Genomic DNA, 20,873 nt, shown 5'->3' on the forward strand with positions numbered 1-20,873 from the left:
CTAGAGTTCTCTCCACCATTAGAGAGCACGTGTGGGAAGCGAAATCAGAACACATGGTGCACCAACAACGGCGGAAGCACACGAAAGGAAACGTACTTAAATCATTCTCAGGAACAAAACAAACAAATACGCTTGCACACGTCAGAAGGGCTCGAATCATATAGGACTATCCGGATTTCTGGAAATGACATCATTCTTCGCACGCAGGCTAAAATAAAAGCAACTAATTTATGATACTTTAACACCAGAGAGGTTGAGTTTCGGGTAATCTCACAACGATTAAACAACCGTTGGGGCATAAAGGCAAGCCATGGTGATCCTTTCTCGTACGAACGATCTGCACTCCTCGAATTGAATGATAAATGATCGCCGATATGTTTGTGCTGGTAAATGGACGGCAGGTGCCCCTAGGTTTTTTTTGGCGCGCAGATGATTAATTTCCCCATAACCGTCCTAGTACTGACAGTCACGCAGAAACAAAGAGGAACATTGTGATACTATTGTACGAAAATACTTTTCTTTTGGCGAGTTATTTCATCGATTCGCAACACTATGCTGGATTCCATTCGTTTTGATTCTGGTAAACATAGTTCTTCTTTATTATTATTTGGTTCATTACGAAGACGATCTTGTTGTTGCTTCACACGATCACATATTAGCGTATCCGGTCATCATAGTCCGCCTTGAATATATTATTGATAAATGTATGTTTTATGCATTATCATTCTGTCCCGTGTTGAAATCTTTCAAGCCAAAAAACCTGATTGCATCGCTATTGTATTGATTTCTATTGAATGTTGACCTTGTTTTTTTTTTGCATATGCTTTTCTTACTACTTTTCGCTGCCTTAATCGTTTGGCTCTAGCGTCTTCCACGTTCCTAGCGGGCTTTGCGCGTTTCATATACTGTGCCAAGCCGTTTTTCTTTACGAGTGTATGAATATTATTATGCGAATAACTAGGTTTTCGTTTTCCATTACTAAGAGTCAATAGAGAGTGAATGTTTTGAATTGAGTTGGGCGTGCCGTTAGCAGCGCTACACTGGGTATTGGGCTGCAGTCTATTATTAATTATTTGACTGAAATCATAGTGTTAATCAATGGAGTGTGTGTGTGTGTGAATGCTTTCCAAACTTATCTAACGGAATGCGTACATACTTTGCGGATAAAGCAACCGATCGAACATCATGTTTATGCTGTTATGATTTCAAAATAAAGCCAAATGCAGGTTTCGCGCTTTCGCCATGCGATTTGATATCGTTGTCCTTTATCTGCGCCAAACATACATTCAAACACACTCACACATAACATCCTTTTAGGATAAATTAGCGTACAACACACCTGCAATGCAACACAAGATTAAGCTTTTTTGTAGCACACGTTGCAAGTCTTCTCAATCCATGCGGGACAAGATAAATACTTGATTTTTATGAAATCTTGATTTCTTACTTAAATTAACAACATCCGTTACACTTTTGGCTTGTCGATTTTAAACGATATCCTGAATTTAGTACAAGAATTCTATTTTCCCATGCTATGAAGGAGAATGAGTTGAGGGAATGTGAATACTGATCATTGCGTTGCAATTCTGGGGTTCGCATAGGAATTGGCAAAAACAATAGAAATTTCCAGTTCGAGTGCTATGCATCTGCAAATCGAAATCCTTAATGCTATGATAAGAAAATGTAATTAGCCTTTGAGATCTGTAACAAAAGGAAAAATCTGACAAAAGCACAAGCGTATAAAATAATGATCAACAAAACTACCAACATATAAAGAACACACATCAAACGCGCACACGAGGAATAAAGAAAAATAATCACATGATGTAAAAACGGTCTCCTTATGTTTCACTGAGCTGGAAACGACGGTAAGGCTTACCGGGTTTTCTATAGTTAAATGTTATTATATCGCAGCAGTACAGTACTGTTCTATACGGTAGCGTGTTTCGTTCCGCATATGTCTCAGTTCCACTAGGTTTCGTAAGAAAAATTGAGAAATAAAGATTACTTGGTACATCTTCGCATATCACTAGGTCAATAGTTATCCTTATTAGCTCATTAGCCAATAGTGATCCACCTCGTACAACTGAGACAAGCACGGTAACGGTTCGCCCTTCGTGTTCATTTTACCGATTTGTGCGAGTACGAGTGGGAACGTTCTAGCCGCTCTAGCGATAGAACTTCACCTCCGCCTCGACGCAGTCTTTCATTAGTTCGTCCAGCTCATGGCTTGCTTCGCCCGAGTGTTCACTGAGAAAACGGTTTACCTCGTCCATGCAGGTTGCTTCAAGCGAGCTAAGCAAACTACCGACCAGCTCCCACTTCCGGTTGCTATGCAGCCGATGCAGCAGCGTGTGTGTTTCACCGTCCGGCACCCGAGTTAAGGGTGAAATTTTGGCCCCAGCCGTAAATATGAATGGTTTAAATACCGACTCACCGACTTGTGGTGTTGCCGTGAACCAATGACAAGCCAGCTTACCTTCCCCACTCAACACTGACACCTGGCTCGAACCGGTCGGAGGGTCGGTACCTACCGCACGAAGGCATTCAAACATTTGCTTTAACCCAAATGCTCCCTCCACTCCCGGTTCATTAGCCGGCCACGAACGAACGGCTGCAGTGGCCGGAGTACCTCCGAATGCTTCACTAAAGCTAAACTCACCGGCACCATCCCACGCACCCGCCGCCTGCGCTTTCGATGCAAGATCGTCCGAACTACGATCGAAGTCAGTTCCGATTGTAAGACCTGTTGCGGCTAACGCTATGCTACTGTCTTGTACCTGCTTTGCCGCCCAAAACTGGCCGGCTACGTTTAGCAACCAAACGGCTGACGGATCACATACTACCAATGCAGCCTTCAGTGCATTTCGATCTTCCGGACAGTGTTGTTCGACGAACGCCACCAGCTTGTCGATGGCACTGGGCGCACTATCACTACGCTCGAGTCCTAGCCGGACCAGATCCACCGGTGATACCTTACCTTCCTCACCGGATCCCTCACTATAGGACAGTCCAATCGTGACAGCTTTTTCGTTAGAACCACTTTCCGCACCCCAACTGCCACCCGGTTTATTGAGGATCACTCCGAAGCTAGGTACTCCCTCGATCGTGCAACCATTTGGAAGAGTGATTGTTTCACTTCCATCCGTAGCTGGCAGAAAGACGACCTCCGTAACGTGCTCGGTTGATCCCGAACCGTTGCGTCCGAAAATGATCTGCTTCCGATCGGATTCCGTGCACGGCGGAAGCACAACGAATGTTTCGCCACCGTTGCCAGACATTTTTCTCTCGCTGTTGCCGGTGTATATGTGCGTGTGTTTCTGTGTCGTCACCGTACGCTGTCTCGTTCAGACTGCTCCGTCGCAGTGCGTTTTCGAAGTCCTTCTCTTTCACTACCCTGCCAACAAATCAATAAAGGAGTGAAAGTTTTTCGTTTTACAAATTGCACCAATGCTCGAATGAAGTTTCATTTAAAACAGCATTTTGCCATTGTGTACCACGTATAATGTATACGGGATTGAGGAGCGAATGAATGGAAAATTCCGACTTACCACGGATGCTGAAAGGGTGTTTCACTGGAAAGGATTTTTTACCCTGTAAGGGATGCACTTTTGTACGGTACACCGGTGGATCAACGACGGTAATAAACAATTCAAAGTGAGGCAACGATGGTTAAACGGCTGATAAAAATTGTATACGACAGAGCGGAGGACAAGTTTCTGGATGTTTTTCCAGACAGACACAATCTATTGCACACACCGGGACAAATCAGCAATTTTCACTCGCAGATGCTTTCTTTTTCTCGGAAAAACGACTGACAGCATGCCGAACTGTCACTGCTCACTGAGGGTGGCTGTACGGTCAAGTTGGCGAATAAAATAAAGTTTTTGTAATTGAATGTAAAATGTAATTTTTATTTTCATGTTGCATGTTTGATAAATTGATAGCATTTCCTACGTAAAAAGTTAAAAAATATGCCTCTTATCATTTGCTTAGATTAAGAGAATTTCTCCACTGTTTTGCTATTTCGTGAAAACGAAAAAAATAAACAAACGAAACACAAATTCATATACTTTTTGTGAAACAAAATAATGTTGAACTAGGTATTTCTTTGAACAATTCGTGGAAATTTCAACGAGTAAATTTACATGCCGTCGACCACAGTGCAAAGGCACTTCAAAAAGTAATTTCGACAGCTCGTTTTTTTCTCGCTCGCTGGCAACACTGTTCAGCATTGTCAAGCGAAGAAATAAAATGGAGAATTCTGTGTGATTGTTATTTTGCACAACAGTACAGAAGCTGTTGTCAAAAAGTGTTTTTCCGACGCGTTTTGCTACGATTGGGCAGCTTATTTTCATCGCAACTACCCGCCAGACATCAATCCGCGGCCATTATTTGCGTTCGCGGCTTCATTTAGGCGTTCTACAACGTGTCGCCCTGGAAACGCCAAAAGCCCCCCTTCCCCCTCGAATGAAAGAGATTTTGTGAAAGAAAATTCTCTGAAAAACGATCATCCGTCTGGATGCAGGTGCTCCAAAGTGGTGTTAATCTTTCCCTTGCCGAATTTGCAGTTTCCGGTCAAGTGTTGCAAACAAATCAAGTGTCCGCTTTCCTTGCAACGGTACGCACGACTGTGTTTATGTATTTATCCCCCACGCCGATTTGTGTGCTTGAGCGGGGGTGAATAAGACGGGTGGGAAGTGCAAGCATAAGAAGTGGCACACAAAACATACAATCACCCACCCATACGTCGTTCTACACCTCGTGTCCAGCATGGAAATCGAAACACCAGTCGCGTGCAGCTGCAACAAACACCCCCATCGGTGGTAATGTTACCGCCGTGATGATAAACGAATGATGCATTACCACGTTGCATCCCGGAATACGGTCGAAAAGTTGGTGAATATAAGACAATATAGGCGTTGCTGGATGGCGTGCGTCAATGCGTGCGCGTACGGTAAGAATATCGCAGTCAGTGTTTAGGATGCAATGGCGGTAGAAAGTGTTTCCTGTTTTAATGATGCCAGCATATCCGGTGTGGACGAAGTGGGGATAAAACAAACGAAAAATGATACATGTGATGTGAAGTAAGAACGATCCACGGAAACAGCAAAAAAAAGAAAGAAAACAAAACTCGTAAGATAAATAACAGTGGGTGTCGAGTGCGAATCCAGTCGAATTTAAAGTGTTGTCGTTTACCGGGCTTCGTACATCCAGTCTTTATTCATCCATCCATCGGTAAAAAAAACACACCTTCGTTCAGATCTGGTGGTCTCACCAACAGCGCGCACTGATACAATTTCAGTGGATGGGAAAAGGATCAACGCTAATCCACGGACCAGAATGAAGGAGATGGTCGGTGGATGTTGTGTCTGTTCAGACGATCGCGGCTGGTCGGAAAATCCGCTAGTGTACTGCGATGGTCAAAGTTGTGCTGTGGCCGTGCACCAGGCGTGCTACGGAATCGTAACCGTACCGAGTGGACCTTGGTACTGTCGGAAGTGTGAAAGTCAGGAGCGTTCGGCTCGGGTCCGTTGCGAACTGTGTCCGTCGCGTGATGGGGCGCTCAAGCGAACGGATAACCAGGGATGGGCGCATGTTGTCTGCGCGCTGTACATTCCCGAGGTGCGCTTCGGCAACGTGACGACGATGGAACCGATCATCCTGCAGCTGATCCCGCAGGAGCGATATAACAAGAGTAAGGATACGCTGGGAGGAACGATACTCCAACGGCATGGACATTGATAATGATTTATTTTCCTTTTCACCTCCAACAGCATGTTACATCTGCCAAGAGGTGGGTAAAGGATCCCGCGCAAATGTAGGAGCCTGCATGCAGTGTAACAAATCGGGCTGTAAGCAACAGTTTCATGTCACCTGCGCCCAGCAGTTGGGTTTGCTGTGCGAGGAAGCCGGCAACTATTTGGACAATGTCAAATATTGCGGTTACTGTCAGCATCACTACAGCAAATTGGTAAGTTTCGCCGGTTTGGCGATAACATCAAACAGGCTGATCAATTTTCCTTCCACTGTATTGCAGAAAAAAGGAGGCAACGTTAAAACGATTCCACCGTACAAACCCATCAGCCACGAAGCTAACTCAAGCGATGGGCAATCGTCGCCGGAGAAAGAAATGGAACCACCGTCAACGCAACCACACTCGAGCGCCAGCGCCGCAGGTTCGAGCGGAACGGGCGGCAGTGGTAGCGGTACAGGTGGAGGTAGCAGCTCGAGCAGTGGGCTTAAATCCAGCAGCCGACTATCCGGTGAACCGAACGTTGGTGGTTCATCGTCTACCTCCTCCTCTTCGTCTTCGTCATCATCCAAGCAGCGAAAGTCTTCGAGTGCTTCGAAAAGCTCGAGCGGTTCCAGCTCTAACCCATCGCTTTCGTCGTCGTCCTCGATACAAACTGCCGGTGGAGGTGGTTCCAGTAGTGGACCCGGTATGTCCAGTTCTTCATCGATGTCGGCATTATCTTCGACGGCTTCGTCGGCTTCGTCAGGTATCTCAAGCATGTCCGGAAGCGGAAGCATCGACGATCGACGCGTCAGCAATAGTAGCAGCGGAATCAGTGGTTCTGGCGTAACTGGCAGCGTTAGCAGTAGTGGAAGTTCAAGCAAGAGCAGTTCCGGTTCGTCCGGTGGAACTGGTGGAAGTGGTAATTCGAGCAATACCTCGAAGGAAAAGGATAAATACAGCAAAAGTGTAAGTATCTGCGACAATCCTTCTCGTTATTATTCCCACATTTCTTCTCATGCATGTTTTTGTCATTTTATAGCGCGACAAAAGCTCCAAGTCATCGAAATCATCAAGCAGCAGTGGTGGTAACAGTGGCACGAGTGGAGGCAATGCAGGCAATTTTAACAATAGTACAAGTACCAGTAACAGTTCTGTCGGTGGAAGTTCGAATCAGTCGAAAGATGCTGATATGGGTGCAGCATCCGGATCGTCTTCCGGCACGATCGGATCGCTTGGTTCGAGTTCGTCCTCGCAATCCCTATCGCAAAGCGGATACTCGTCGACCGCTGGCGGTGGCGGAAACGCGGCCGGAAGCGGTGGTCCGAACAGCTCCACCAAACATCACTCGGATAAGTCGGATAAAGGCAGCAACAGTCAAGGGGGTCAATCGCTATCTAACAGCGCTAGTGCCGGATCGGGACGGGCCGCTTCTTTATCACCTCCAAGCACGCTAATAATTAAGCCACCGCTGGACCATCTCGGTGGCGGCGGAAAAGAACAAATGTCAAAGGAAGCAATTGCTAAACTAAGCACATCAAGCAACTTCACCGAAACGATCGTGGTCAATTCGGAATCAGTGTACAATCATGTTGGTTCCACCGGGAATGCTGGTTCCACGTCCGTAATCGAAAGCGGCAAACTAGCAATGGGAACGGGATCTGGAGGTGCCTCTAGTGGTTCGTATGGTAGTAGCAGCACCGGCAGCGGATCCACGACCGGGAGTACTAGCGGCGGTAAGAAACGAAAGGCCGATGCACGCTCCACACCAACTTCTACGGCCGCAAGCAATGAGATGGAGTCTAACCGGTAAGCTTTGAAGTGGTAAATGATCACAAGCATTAGTTCCCGAACTAATAATATGCCTGATTTTCTCATTTCAGTGACCTGATAAGGGATGTCGCAGTATCGTTAGTGCCATTGTCGCTGAATAAAAACGATCATATTGATCCTTCGTCGATTGTAGGACATGAGAAAAATGTGAAAAAGGTGAGTGCGCTGATATGAAACTTCTCCTATTTAGATTAGATCGAGAGTATCTTTCGAGGAAGTTTTCCTCAAAATTTACTTCATGCAGCTTTTAGCTGTATCACGTAGAGATAGGAATTATACTGTTACCAGACGAAATACGCGACCAAAACAACCACTGACCAAAAATTCACAACGATCTCTTTCCCTCTTTGCTTGAGCTAAAGATCAGCTCGCTTGCAGGTGCGAAACCTACACAAGCGTACAAGGAAGGATTTTAAAGGTTTTTTACATCGTGACTTATGCTACCTTTTAAATTATTTGAAACACATGTGTGCGTGAAGCTTGTTTCGTCCTTGAGTAATTTCCAACGTGCTTCACACTAAGCCAGATGCGGAAGGACTGTGTGTGTGTGATTCATGTTGGAATAGCATAATAAAGAAAGAATGGTGAAAATCCCTTTACCTGTGCATGTAGTGGTAAGGGATGTAGCCGTGATCCTTTGCAAATCGTCCGGGCAAAGGACACGGTGTGTACACATTTTATTATTATTGCTATTCGCGTATCCGCACCGTTTGCTGCCTATTCGCACGTAGGCACTCTGCACATACGATCACGCATTGATAGGATAATCGGAAGGCAAAGAACACGACGACGTAATACGAGAGCATGACTAGCGGTCGAAAGGTAGGACAAAAGAAACGAACGAATAGCTGTTTGCAAAAGGGGACCTATGAAATCCAAGCGCCGCAGTGGTTTTTTGTTTCCAAGTTTGATTCAAAAGGGGGAAGGAAAGCCTTCTTCGTCTCTGTGCACGTTGTATTTGCTCAGCGTACCTTTATGCATACAGGGAAGCGTAACGTTTATAGCGGCCTCAGATGGTACCCCTTAGGGGTGAGGGTACAAATATGTTTTGATGGCGACTATAAAAAAGAAGATTCCTTCACATACGAAATCCGGTGGTGTTTCGTACGGGGTGTAATATTAAAAACTCAGCCGGCTGCCAACCGGGCTTTGCTTATTCCGATCGATGCTTTCTCGCGTAGTGGTGCCACGCATCTTATTCCGTAAGGATCCTGCCGTTGCTACGCCATGCGCACGACAAATTTCGTTGTGACATGTACGGTTGATTAGGTGCTGTAGGAAAGTTTTGTGAAACAAAAAGCATGTGCGCTGATCGGTGATCCAACAAGAGACACGTTTGGTTTTGTTTTGGTACAAAACTAATCCTGCTCTTTTCGTGAACCGGTGGTCTCCTGAACCGGAAACTGTCCAAAAATCTGTCGTGTGTGCAAAACAAAATGCCCCACAAACACAAAAGCCACAAGAAAGAACGACGTGAAAAGAAGAAAAAACATAAGGAGCGCAGCAGCCGCGAAAGTGGCGACGATGTTCGTGTTTGGCTTAAACTGCGCTTCGACGGCGAGTACGTGCTGCGACGCTGTCTAACCGGAACGTTGTGCTCTGGCGTTTGCTTACAGGCGAAAACCGAAACCAGCTCCTCGCTGCAACATCCGACAACGGCGGCGGCAGCAGCGTCCGGGTCCGCTCCGGAAACGAATCTGCAGAATGTTGCACCAAACCTCATCCAATCGGCGCACACATCGAGCATTATCTCATCATCATCATCCAGCACCGGAAAGCATCAGCAGCAGCAGCAGCAACAACAGCATCAACAGGTAAGCAATTCAGGAGCCAATTCCTTCCTTTCTGTCGGTGAACCTTTTTCGTCCGAGCAATCCCACACATACACGCACCCATGCAATCACTTTCACCTACACAAACGCCGAAACCCACGCACAGTATCCTTGCGAGCAATCATTATCGAGCAATACCTGTCCTTGTGCTATGGTACCGAAGACCTGGTGCCGGTACTACCGTAAACATGTTTATATCGCTTGGGGGCAAAACTTTCATTTCAGCCTGTTTTATGTTTTCGGTACAGCAACAGTGCATCTGTTTAGTTTTGCCACTCCGACCGGGAACGAGAAAGATTTCGTTCGTCCGAAGTGTGTCCCAAACCCGAAGTTGATTACGCACGCGGGAACGCTTTGCATTTTTTTTTTCTTACGGTTTTGGCTCCATTATTTCCCGGCCAAACGGTCAATCTTTGCAGCAAACGCCTCACTCGCCTCAGCAGCCATCATCGCACACACCGAGCCTGGTGGTGTCGGTACCACTGTCGACGGCTACCGTACCTGGAGTTAATCTACCCGCTAGCAACAGTAGTAATAGCAGTAGCAGCAACGTTAATCATAGCGCTAGTCTTAGCAGCAGCAACAGTAGCAACAACAGTACCCCAAACATTGTATCACCAGGACAGTTGGGCAGCAACAGCGGCAACACTGGCAGTGGGAACAGTAGTAACATCAGTAACGCTGGAGGCAACCTGTTCCAACAGCTTTCACACCGGGCGAGTGATCAGTTGATGGTAAGTGTTTTGATGACAAAACCCCGAACCATGGTTGGGATTTGTGTGACCTCGGTTAAAGGGAAGGATTGCATTGCTCGAAAGGAATTGTTTCGAAAGGAGATTGTCCACGGTGGAACGCCTGCTCACTGATGTGTATCTGTTTCATTTGTCTTCATCTCTATTCTTTCCGTAGAATGCCAGCACGAACCGCTCTAGTCCCGTGATACAGCAGCAAACGACGGCACAGAATATTATACAGTCGTCTTCCACCTCATCCGCTGCCGGTTCTTCGTCCACACCGATCGGGCACCATCATCTCGAACGGCAATCGCCATCGATGCGATCGTCACCGGCCGGATTGGCAACCGGTGGCGCCAATGTTATAACCTCTCTGCATCACAGTCAATCGCAGCAGTCGGATCTGCTGTCACCGGCCGGTACTGCACCGGGCGGCAGTTCCGTGCTGCAAAGTATTTCACCCGTCCCGATGAGTACGATCCAACGTACCTCCTCGCCGTCGACGCTGTTGGGCGGTGATAACAGTAACAGTAGCAGCGGTGGACTAAAGTTTAGCTACGAAAAGCAACCGCCTACGACGAATGCACGGATAGCGGCCCTGCAGGAAGAAGAATCTTCTACCGGTCGGCGATCCAGGTACGGGTGAGGACACTTTTTAATACTTTCCTATCATAATCGTTGGTTAGCGTTGCCATTTATCCGGCCGTACACATGCACGTTAGGGGACCATGTTTTCGGCTTCCGTACATCTTTCGGATCTTTCCGCATTGATCAATGGGAGCAGAAATGATGCGTTCTTCTAACTAGTTTGCTGTAGTCGTTGTTATGTCTCATTTCACATTTAGTAGTGTACCTTTGTTGCTGTTTAATTTTAATACATTTGTTTCTCAATTAGGTAACCACAAGTCGTGTTACGATGGTACAAGCTTTTTGTGTATTTACGTTTGAAGAAAGGCATAGGTTTCCTTGTAATCGTCGTTGTTTATTTTCCGTTTGTAGCGTTTGCGTATCGGAGCGTTTCCACAGCTAAGTTGCATGTTGTTGTTCAAAACATTAAGAAAAATTAAAGGTGCAAGTTACTTTTTGCATAAACTTTTGATCTGTTATGATCACAGGTATGCGCTGTAGTGTGGTGTACTTGCATACTAAACCCTACAGCGGAGGGAGGTCAACTAATTTGTGGTACTTGCAACCAAAAAAAAAAATGCTTAGTCCTAGTCCCAAGGCTGGAAAGTCATTTGTCGAACAACCGGCCCAACAGGATACCGAATGCGCATTATGTTTATGTTCTACAGCTAATGTTTGGTCTACCTTTATGTCCGAATGTGATTGTTGTTACTTTCCGTTGTTTTGCCGTCTCGGTGTGCGTGTTGGCCATTAATTTGTTTTTATAACACAACACCTCCTCCTTCTTCCTGCAATCCGTTCCATACTCCACATGCAGATCACACTCGAGAGAGCGCAGTGGAGGCAATGGTAGTAACAACACTACTGGCACTACCACCAGTGGAGCTGGTAGCGGCAGTGGTGGTGGTGGCAGCGCCGGTGGTGGTAGTAGCGGTGGTAGTGGTGGTGGAAAAACTCGTACATCTAAGAAGCGATCGCAACAGCAGTCACAACAGGCGCAGTTACCACCAGATCGAGGATCACCTTCGATCGTGGTAGAATCTTCCTCCCATAGAGGAACCAATCGAAACCATTCATCTCCATCGCGACCTCCGTCGCACGATAGTGGCGGTCAGCCATATCCGTATGGGCTAGTGGATCGCAACACCGACGATCACCATGTATCGCAATATCATCAGTCATCTACGGGTGGAAGTAATGCACCACCGGCGGGCGGCAATAATGCCAGCAATAATGGCAGCGTGCTGTCCATGGCCGCTGGAACCGGATCGGCAACTGCGTCGGTTGTTGTGGGGAATTCGTCCACACAGAATAACCATCATCATCATCACCAACATCTGGCACAGCATCATCAACAGCAACAACACTCTCATCACCATCACCACCATCAGCAGCAGCAGCAGCACCATCATCATCAACATCACCACCATTCGCAGCATCAACAGCAACAAACGGTCCAGGCCGCGTCGATCGGCGAAAAGCTTTCCTCGGGCGGTGGATCAGTCGCTTCGCTTCCCTACTCCACCGGCCACGCTGCCCAGTCTTCTCAGCACTCTGCTAGTGCAAATGCAAACAGCAACGCTTCCAATGCCACATCCACCATCTCATCTGTCGCTTCTTCTGCCGGTGTTGCTGCTGCCGCTTCTGTTGCTAATGCTTCAAATGCTCCAATGTCTTCTACTTCTTCTTCTTCTACTCACTCTAACAACTCCTCCACTACTGCTGTTGCGTCCGCCAGGGTCGATACTGGAGCTTCCTCCGGTGTACATCCGGTCATTGAAATGGCGGGCCATAGTGGATCACATGCGTATCACGGCGGTGGTAGTGGAATCATTTCCGGCTACTCTCACGCCTCTAGTACAAGCAGCAGCGCTACAGCTGGCGCCGGCAAATCTAACCAGAGCTCCAATAATAGCAGCAACAGCACAGCAGACAACTTTCATCAGCATCCTCACCAACAGTATCATCATGGCGGTGGTTCCGGTTCGCACGGTGTACTAACGACTGGTGCCTCCGTCGGGGGCGGCGGTAATAACATCAGCAGCAGTAGTAACAGCAACAACAGTGTGAACAGTAGTATTAGTAATAGTAGCAACAGTAACAGCAGTATCCTTAGTAGCAATAATAACACCTCCACCATCACCACCACAAGCAGTAGCACTAGTGGCAACAGTAACAGCAAAAACACCACCATCATCAGTAGCAATAGCGGCAACATGAGCGGCACCAACTCGAACAGTAACACTAACAGCACCGGAAACAACCATAATCTATCTAACAGTAGCAGCAGTACCATCGTAACAGCGGTTACCCATCCGAACAAAAAGCACCGAGGGGCTTCGCATCATCAAACAATCGTTGAACTTTCGCCATCACCATCTACTTCCAGAACGCCAGAAATGATCGTATCCAGTGGTGCATCCTACAGCCTGAGCTCAACATTGACGGCGTCTTCTTCCTCCTCCTCTTCCCTGTATGGTAGTGCGGGAGGTGGTAGTGGAGGAGGAGGAGGTTTGAAGTTCTCATACGAAGCGCAACCAACGAATCCGTTGGCGGCCGTATCTACCGCCTCCATGATCGGCAATAGCGGCAGCAGTAGTAGCGTTATTGCCGTCCCACAAGTCAAGGATTCGCCACCGAGTTCTCCCGGATCTGATGCGGGTGGTGGCCCATCCGGCACTGCGATCGTTAGTGGTCGTGGCACGAAGCGTAACCGTAAGATGTCCTCTAATGCTGGACCGGGTGCTGTGACGACGGCTGCGGGCACAGGGCCAACGATTGTACCAGCGTCCATAGTGGCCGGTGGCGCAATAAACGATGCGAAGGATGGTAAATTGTTTCAGAACGGTGGTAGCAGTGCCGTCGGCGGTGGTTCGATCGTATCCGCCACCCATATGCTAGGCAATCAGCTGAATCCGAGCAGCAGCGTGGCACAGAAAATGTCTGACCAGCTGAGCATGGAGATCGAGGCGCATACGTATGTACCCGGTCCTATCGATTCCGGACCATCGTTAATGGGACCACAGTTCCCGGGCAAGGTAAGCACGGATGCACCTTTCGCTTCGTTCAGTTATTGATCGGTACAGCAACTCACGTATCTGACGGTGCTTTTTTGTTTTGTTTCAGAATCGCACAAACAATCCGCAACCGGTAATGCCGGTTGGTGGTGGCGGCAACTCGTTAAGCTCCATGCTAACGGGCGGTGGTACGGCGACGGCGAATGGAAACACTCCGCAAAGCTTGGAACAGCTGCTGGAGCGGCAATGGGAACAAGGATCTCAGTTTCTTATGGAACAAGCGCAACACTTCGACAGTACGGACGATGAGAATCGAACATTTGTGAAACGACGAGATTGTTACAACCTTACTGACATTATTTTGTTTTTTCCCACATTGCAGTTGCCTCTCTGCTTTCCTGTCTTCATCAGCTGCGAAGTGAAAACATCCGCTTGGAAGAGCACGTTAATAATTTGGTCGCACGAAGAGATCACCTGCTGGCGGTAAATGCTCGGTTAGCAATACCGCTCAACCCGACGGCCGCCCTCGGCGGTGTTGGCATTATCGGTGGATCGGGTGGTACCGGCCCGGGCGGTGGAGGAGCATCCGTCGGTGGTGCTGGTATCGGCCCAGCTCAAGGTATTTGTTTTGCATTACAAAAAAAGGATCAAAATGCAACAGTAATCTAACATGCTTGACCTAAACAGGACAATTTAACAACATTCATGGTAATGGTCCGATCGATGCAAACGTGATCACCAACGCCGCAACAATCTCGAGCCGATCTAGCCGGGGGCAGCACGGACCGAATCAACCGCCCGGCCAGGGTTCCGCCAGTCACTTTGGTTCCGGCGCGGGCAGCAACGCAGGCGGACTGCCCCAGGAAAATGGTATCGATTTTCGGCACACCAACTCCTCCCATTCGGCCACAAATAGTGCTTCGATAAGGTAAGCGACATGTGTTTCGGGATGTAAAGGAACATTAGAAGTAAGCGCGCGGCATCGTACGTAGAACGGAGAGCACCAGCACCTTAAGTTTTTCTTCTATTTGTGATTTAATTACGACATTCACAATTTCATTGTACATCTCGTCATCAAACGCCATATTGCCCTCCGAGCTTATCATAATCTTGCCTATGTTAAATAGAAACATTTGAAAATGTACATTAAACAGAGATCGATTGAACAACGGTCAAACACTGGGATATATCTTCGGTACGTGTGTTTGTTGGTAGATTCTAACCTGACGAATGTTTCGGGAAACATACTATTGCCTACCATCTTGTAAGCTAAGAAAAGATCTGTCATGCCATCAGACGCTTTGTACCCAAGATATATCCCGTATACACCTTAAGATATGACGAATTTTAGGTCCTGGGAAGTACTACTACACTTCTAGCATAAAATTTGTACCATTTGTGTTTCCTTTTATTTATTCTTTCTTCTATTTTTTTCTTTCTTCTCTTTTGTATTTTCTTTTTTTCAATTTCTATTCGTTTATTCCCGTTCTTTATATGTTTTTTTTCATGCAATGATTATCAAATTATTAACAGTGAAAAACCTAACACAATTTACGTAAATTTTTGAGTGCGAATGCAATCGAAAGCAACAACGCGTCAAATTTATCTAGAGCTAAACACAAAACACTGTCGATGTGCAATTACACTTAGCAAAGAAAAATGCAAGCAGGGAAAAGAGGAAAATTAACACCAGTTCGCAACAGGTTAAGAAATAAACACGCGTTTCATGGACGTATGCACGTTTGCAAACAGCTCTGTTGTAACTTTGGTTGCTGTTTGATGGATGCTAGCGAGGTAGCGATTGTAGGACGTATAAATATAATATAAATAGGCCAACTAAAACGGCGCTTAAACTAGAAAAAGTAGATAAATATTCGATTTCGACATGAACCTTTTAATATGTAACTGACGCCAGACTAGAATTTATTCTAAGGTTGCGTGCGATTTGGTGTGAATTTTCTATCAGAGAAGGATTTTTTCAAAATATAATCGTAATGACTCGTTGTGTCCCTCCGTACGATTGTATCGTATCCCTTTAAGCACGCACACACACACACGAGCACTCCCGCACACGCCACAGCATGTTAGTTAAGTGTTTATTTCTTATTTTGACATGGTCCACAGTGTAAACGGAAGACTTCAAGTAGGAGACTTTCATTGAATATTCCTCTACGAACTTTACTAGGAAGGCTCGTATCTGGTGACACTGGATGCTTAATCAGGCAGTGTGGTAGGGATCTCATTCAGCTTGTTGTGAGTCTGATAGGATTTTGCCAGTAGTAATCCAAGATCGGAACAACTGCCGTCCGATGGTTTTATCACTAATACAGAGGATGGGTTCAAAACAAGTGGAGTGTGTAGTACACCACCCTAATCTGCACCCATAAAGGAAACATGTTTATTTATTAAATAATTTGCTCAATCAATCAAACAACGCAACTTCCTTTCCCAGAAGGAGGTAGCTCTAGAATCTTATGACTGTACTGTGTTTAGTTGTGACTGCTATATGTAGGTGTTTAGTGGAAAAGACTTTGTACATTCAAATTGTGTATATTTATTAATTTCTATCAACACGTGGCGTGTATTTTTATGTATGTGTGTGTGTGTGCTTAGAACGATTCTAATTCGGTAATTATTTTACCATGATTTAAGTAAATATAAAAAAGGGCAATTATAGTTTAACACAACGGAAATAGAAGCAGTTCTTTTATTTGTTAATTTTATATATTGCACTATCCCAAGCTGTTCCTTTTTGTTTGTTTTTTTTCAGTTCCCATCATACACAGTTGATATAACTAGCCTTATTTATACATGTTTCACATTTCAATCCCTTCGTAAAATTCGTAGTGCAAAAACAAACATGAAAGCTAGTAAAATGTGGTTTAATGTAAACGTAAAACAATGAATTGAAGATATGATATGGTTAGCGAAAATATTATTCAACACATGGTTTTTTTTTCATCGGTGAAACAAAAAATTGAACAAAAGTCAGACGATAAAGTATGTAGAGTAGTATCTATAGCAGCAGTAATGTAATGAAATTCTTCAGAACATCGCCGGAAGCGCGAAACGATTGCTTTTCGGTCGTTTAAACAAATCGACTTGTCATGCCGATGTAGGACGATCTATAACAGGTCAAACCGGATAAGGTTAAACACAATATTCAGGAATCTTTCGCGTTCGAAGGTTTGAATCAAATTGCTAATTGGATAACGGGGAGCGCCAGACGCATTTGAAGCACACAAATATATAAACAATTTTTAACAACACACCCACACGATTCTTCATCGACTGCACCACTCTTTTAGTTCTCTGTTGTTTCATTTACCGAATTTTACCATCATTATTCTATCTTTAGAGCCATTGTTTCATCTGCTGTAAATAATAGTGTGTTTTTTTTATTACCCAAAACGACCTATGGAAACCTTTTCCTTTGCTTGGTGGTTTTTTTTGGGGTGTTGCAAAATAATTGGCTATTGATTTATGAGTTTGTTAGTTTAATGTAATCTTTCCCAAATGCTTGCATGCACGGGACACATATACGAATATCACTGGGGTTTTCTTTGTGTGTTGGTGTATTTACTGTACATACGTACCATCACAGTGATCGGCAAAACTCGGCAAAACGGATCACTTCCACACATCCGGCACCAACATTCCGTGTTGGCGCACGTTCTACAATATTTTCTTTGTGTCCCGTTCTTGTTTTTCCTTGCACCTCTCGGAAGGCGTAATTCACCTTCCAACCAGCCGTACCCACCCTCGGCAGGGGTTGGTGGAACCTCACGGGGATCGGCCACAACATCATCAGCCTCGTCCAACAGCACGCCCGGCAGTGGAGGAGCTAACGAAGCGCTCCCTTCTACCGTTACGGTGCGTAGTAACACGATGCGATCAACATCCGGATCGGGTAGCGTGTCCATCGCGAACAGCAGCAGTAGTAACAGTAACAGTGCCACCATTTCCACCGGCAATGGCCCAACGGCTGGCAGCCTGACCAACAGTTCCACCGGTGCGGGAACGTATCAGGCCGCGCGTGAACAGCAACAAACGATCTACAACACTGCACACCAGGTAGAGTAGTAATAGTCGTTTGGCAAGGACGACCGCGGATCGTTCGGTCGCGGTACCATTCATCTGTCGGTATCATGTGTGTTTCGTTTCGAATTGGAATGATTTCATTGGAAGTGTTTTATCATTGCCACCTGTTCGCCTTACCATTCATTCGGGTTTTGATCATTCATGTTTTTTCCCTGATTGGCTAAACCGCCCCGAAAGATACGGCTCGTTTCCGGTGCAATTCGCGTGTATGGTTTGTGATTGGTGTTCAAAATTACGTATTACGATTGTGTATTGTTTTGTAAAAGAAATCGAATCAACCGACTATAGACCATCTTCTTCATCCGTGCACACATGCTTCATGTCTCACGCTCACCACCAACATCATCATCATCATCTTCACCATCAAAAAAGTGTCATACGCTATCGTGCGCATAATTGAATCACACCATTTTTAAATGTGTTTTCTTTACCAACCAAACCCAACGAGACACGTAATAATGATACGTTTCCTCTGTCGACGGAACGCGATTCTTTGAACCCGATTCTTTCTTATGATACGTACAGCCAACACACCAATTACGCCGAGACGATGTTAGTAACCATGTTAGAAGTAGCTGAAATAGCATCGCACCAAGCCAAGCTAACCGGCACCAACCGTCGTTGGTCATTAATGAAAGCCATTTTGTTTCCAACCGCCTAGATACCGCTCTTGCTCGAACACCATCAGCAGGAACATTTGCATCATCACCACCATCACCCACTCCACCCCCAGCAACATCCGCCATCATCTGCTCTTCCACATCCTGCTCCACCACATCCTCTTCCTTCCACACAAGCTTCTACGCATCTTCATCCACTACCACCACTAGCAGCGTCGGCGCAACAGGCTCCGCAAGGACATACGCAACAGAACCACCATCATCAGCAAACGCTACCGAACAACAGCAGTATTATGTCACAATCAAACCCACCATCGTCCCATCAGCAGGTAACGGTGGGTCGCGTAGTGGCACCGGTCACCAGCTCGGCAAGGATCACTACCACAAGCCACGTACCAGCGTCACAGCATCCGCGAACCGGTTCCAATCATCTGCATCATCATCAGCAGCAGCATCACTATGCACCTCATCCTTATATGCAACACCAACACGGGAATCATCTGCAGCACAGGCCGACGTCCCCGCCAATACCACCCGCAAACGTCAACGTGATGGCACACCATCACGCACCGATGAATTCACACGACGGGCCGACAACCGGGCGGGGACCAGCTATCCCTACACCACCGCCTCCACCACCAGCACCATCCCAACCGGCAGTGGACCAACGGATGGTTCACTCCCAACGGCCGCCAGCTCACTGAGACGGTGCGCACAGGTGGTAAGCTTCATCGATCGATTCATACAGACGACGAACAAATGCCGTCGTGTCGGTACGGCGGTCAGTACAGTTCCCGCCCAGGCTGGTCCGTGTTGGCGTCGTGCCGGTGAAAAGTACAAAGATTTTTCCATCGATTTTATATTGGGAGCCGGACGACCTGCGGTCGGAATGTCCTCCCTTACGCAATATCGTAGCACGATGATGGTTGGCAGCTCTAGCAGCGACGATCAGGACGATGAAGATGATGATGAAGATGAGGATGAGTACGATAACGATGGCGATGATGAGACAGATGACGATGATGATGATGTTGATTATGATAATGAGAGTTAAAAGTCGCACGATTGGATATTGTTTTTTTTTAACTACTTAATAGACGGTGCTTATCTGCTGTTAGGGTTTGAATGCGTTTAATGAGAAAGTATCATATTTATACACTTCCTGTAAAATGATACCGACAATGGATAAAACTATTCTACTTACTTCGGAGCTACCTTCGAAGCTTGCTCTCTCACTCTCTTTCCCTCTATCTAGTCGATAAGGATCGGTTTTACAAGGAGTTACAATATTTAACATGCTGTACATAGAACTATACAGAATGGTTAAAGATGGGCACGCTAACTGAGAAAAATCTCGGACAGTGTTAAGTCATGCAGATCGGTAAGGAGTCGAAATTTACCGGCCTGTCTGGGAAGTCGTGCGATTGAACGATCATGCAGCATAGTTGGCAACATACCTGTACAGTGCGTGTATCCGACGGTCGGTAAAGCCAAATAAGAAAAAAAAAGGACTAGAGACAATGTCGTCACGTATCTTAAAGCACATTATTGTACGAATTTTAAAACAAAACTTAGAAACAGAGCCGAGGGTGTCGTTTTATTTTGGATGCGTCCCCATAATGTTTGGCTTTCAACTCATTCTACGCCCCTGCCCACATCTGCCAGAGTGCTATACTTTGGTTGTTATGTTAGAATCGTTCCGAAGGTGAAGGAACTGAAGGTTCCGAAGCCAGTGGACGAAATAATGAAAGTAAACACTCAGGTACTCCACAACAGAGAAAGCAAACGCTCGTAATAAAGTTCATATATTAACGATATGCAATATGCAATAGAGAGACTGTAGAAGAAAAGAAAAGGTACAACAGTAAACAAAACAAACAAACATAAAACACACACACACAACCAGTGAAACATATTAAAAGACTTGCTAATCTCAGTCGGGAAGTTTTGATCCTTTGCTGTCATGACGTTGGGTCGATTTGCTTGTGGTTTAGTTTTTGGAACCATTTAACCTCACCGGGAAGATACCCTTTCCTATGATTACTGCTCGTGGTAAATTTCTTTATCACTTGTTCTTATCCTTCTGTTCCGTCTCTTATATTATACTTCCAAGGTTTTGTCTATTTACAAAGTGAGTTTTTCACCCCTTACTTGCGAAGCCTATTTCGCGGTCTATAGAGAGGGCCAAATGTGTAGAGCATTAATGCGAAGTAACGAACACAAATAAATTACGAGACCTGCAAGTAAGCTACGATATTTAAAAACAAAAAAAATCTCTTAAATACTTAAGCATTAGAAGAGGAAGGCGGGGTTTTAAGGGCAGCCCACGAAACCACCCCGTAACAATACAAAACTAATCCAATAATAAATAG

General features: G+C 45.9%; 2 protein-coding genes across 10 annotated transcripts; one reads left to right on the top strand and one right to left on the bottom strand.

Moving 5' to 3' along the window:
• Positions 1-560: 560 nt before the first annotated feature.
• Positions 561-3,819, bottom strand: LOC125766195 (secernin-2). The gene is made up of 2 exons (XM_049431922.1): positions 3,552-3,819; positions 561-3,397 (listed from the first exon to the last, which is right to left on the bottom strand). Exon 2 carries the CDS (start codon positions 3,279-3,281, stop codon positions 2,169-2,171), a length of 1,113 nt encoding a protein of 370 aa, XP_049287879.1. The 5' UTR covers positions 3,282-3,397; positions 3,552-3,819; the 3' UTR covers positions 561-2,168.
• Positions 3,820-4,229: 410 nt separating this feature from the next.
• On the top strand, positions 4,230-20,779 carry LOC125764873 (protein AF-10). 9 transcript variants are annotated; one of them, XM_049429508.1, is made up of 15 exons: positions 4,230-5,698; positions 5,778-5,974; positions 6,041-6,706; positions 6,780-7,546; positions 7,621-7,726; positions 9,187-9,384; positions 9,822-10,136; positions 10,312-10,778; positions 11,581-13,801; positions 13,890-14,076; positions 14,163-14,399; positions 14,468-14,708; positions 17,509-17,854; positions 18,407-18,433; positions 18,543-20,779. In XM_049429508.1, exons 1-15 carry the CDS (start codon positions 5,344-5,346, stop codon positions 19,203-19,205), a joined length of 6,993 nt encoding a protein of 2,330 aa, XP_049285465.1. In that variant the 5' UTR covers positions 4,230-5,343; the 3' UTR covers positions 19,206-20,779. The 9 variants fall into 9 exon arrangements, with proteins under 9 accessions (XP_049285465.1, XP_049285471.1, XP_049285466.1 ...); XM_049429514.1 differs by having other exon boundaries at positions 13,153-13,801; XM_049429509.1 differs by having other exon boundaries at positions 10,312-10,772.
• Positions 20,780-20,873: the final 94 nt, after the last annotated feature.

Source organism: Anopheles funestus, chromosome 2RL, assembly GCF_943734845.2.
Source record: "Anopheles funestus chromosome 2RL, idAnoFuneDA-416_04, whole genome shotgun sequence".
NCBI lineage: Eukaryota > Metazoa > Arthropoda > Insecta > Diptera > Culicidae > Anopheles > Anopheles funestus.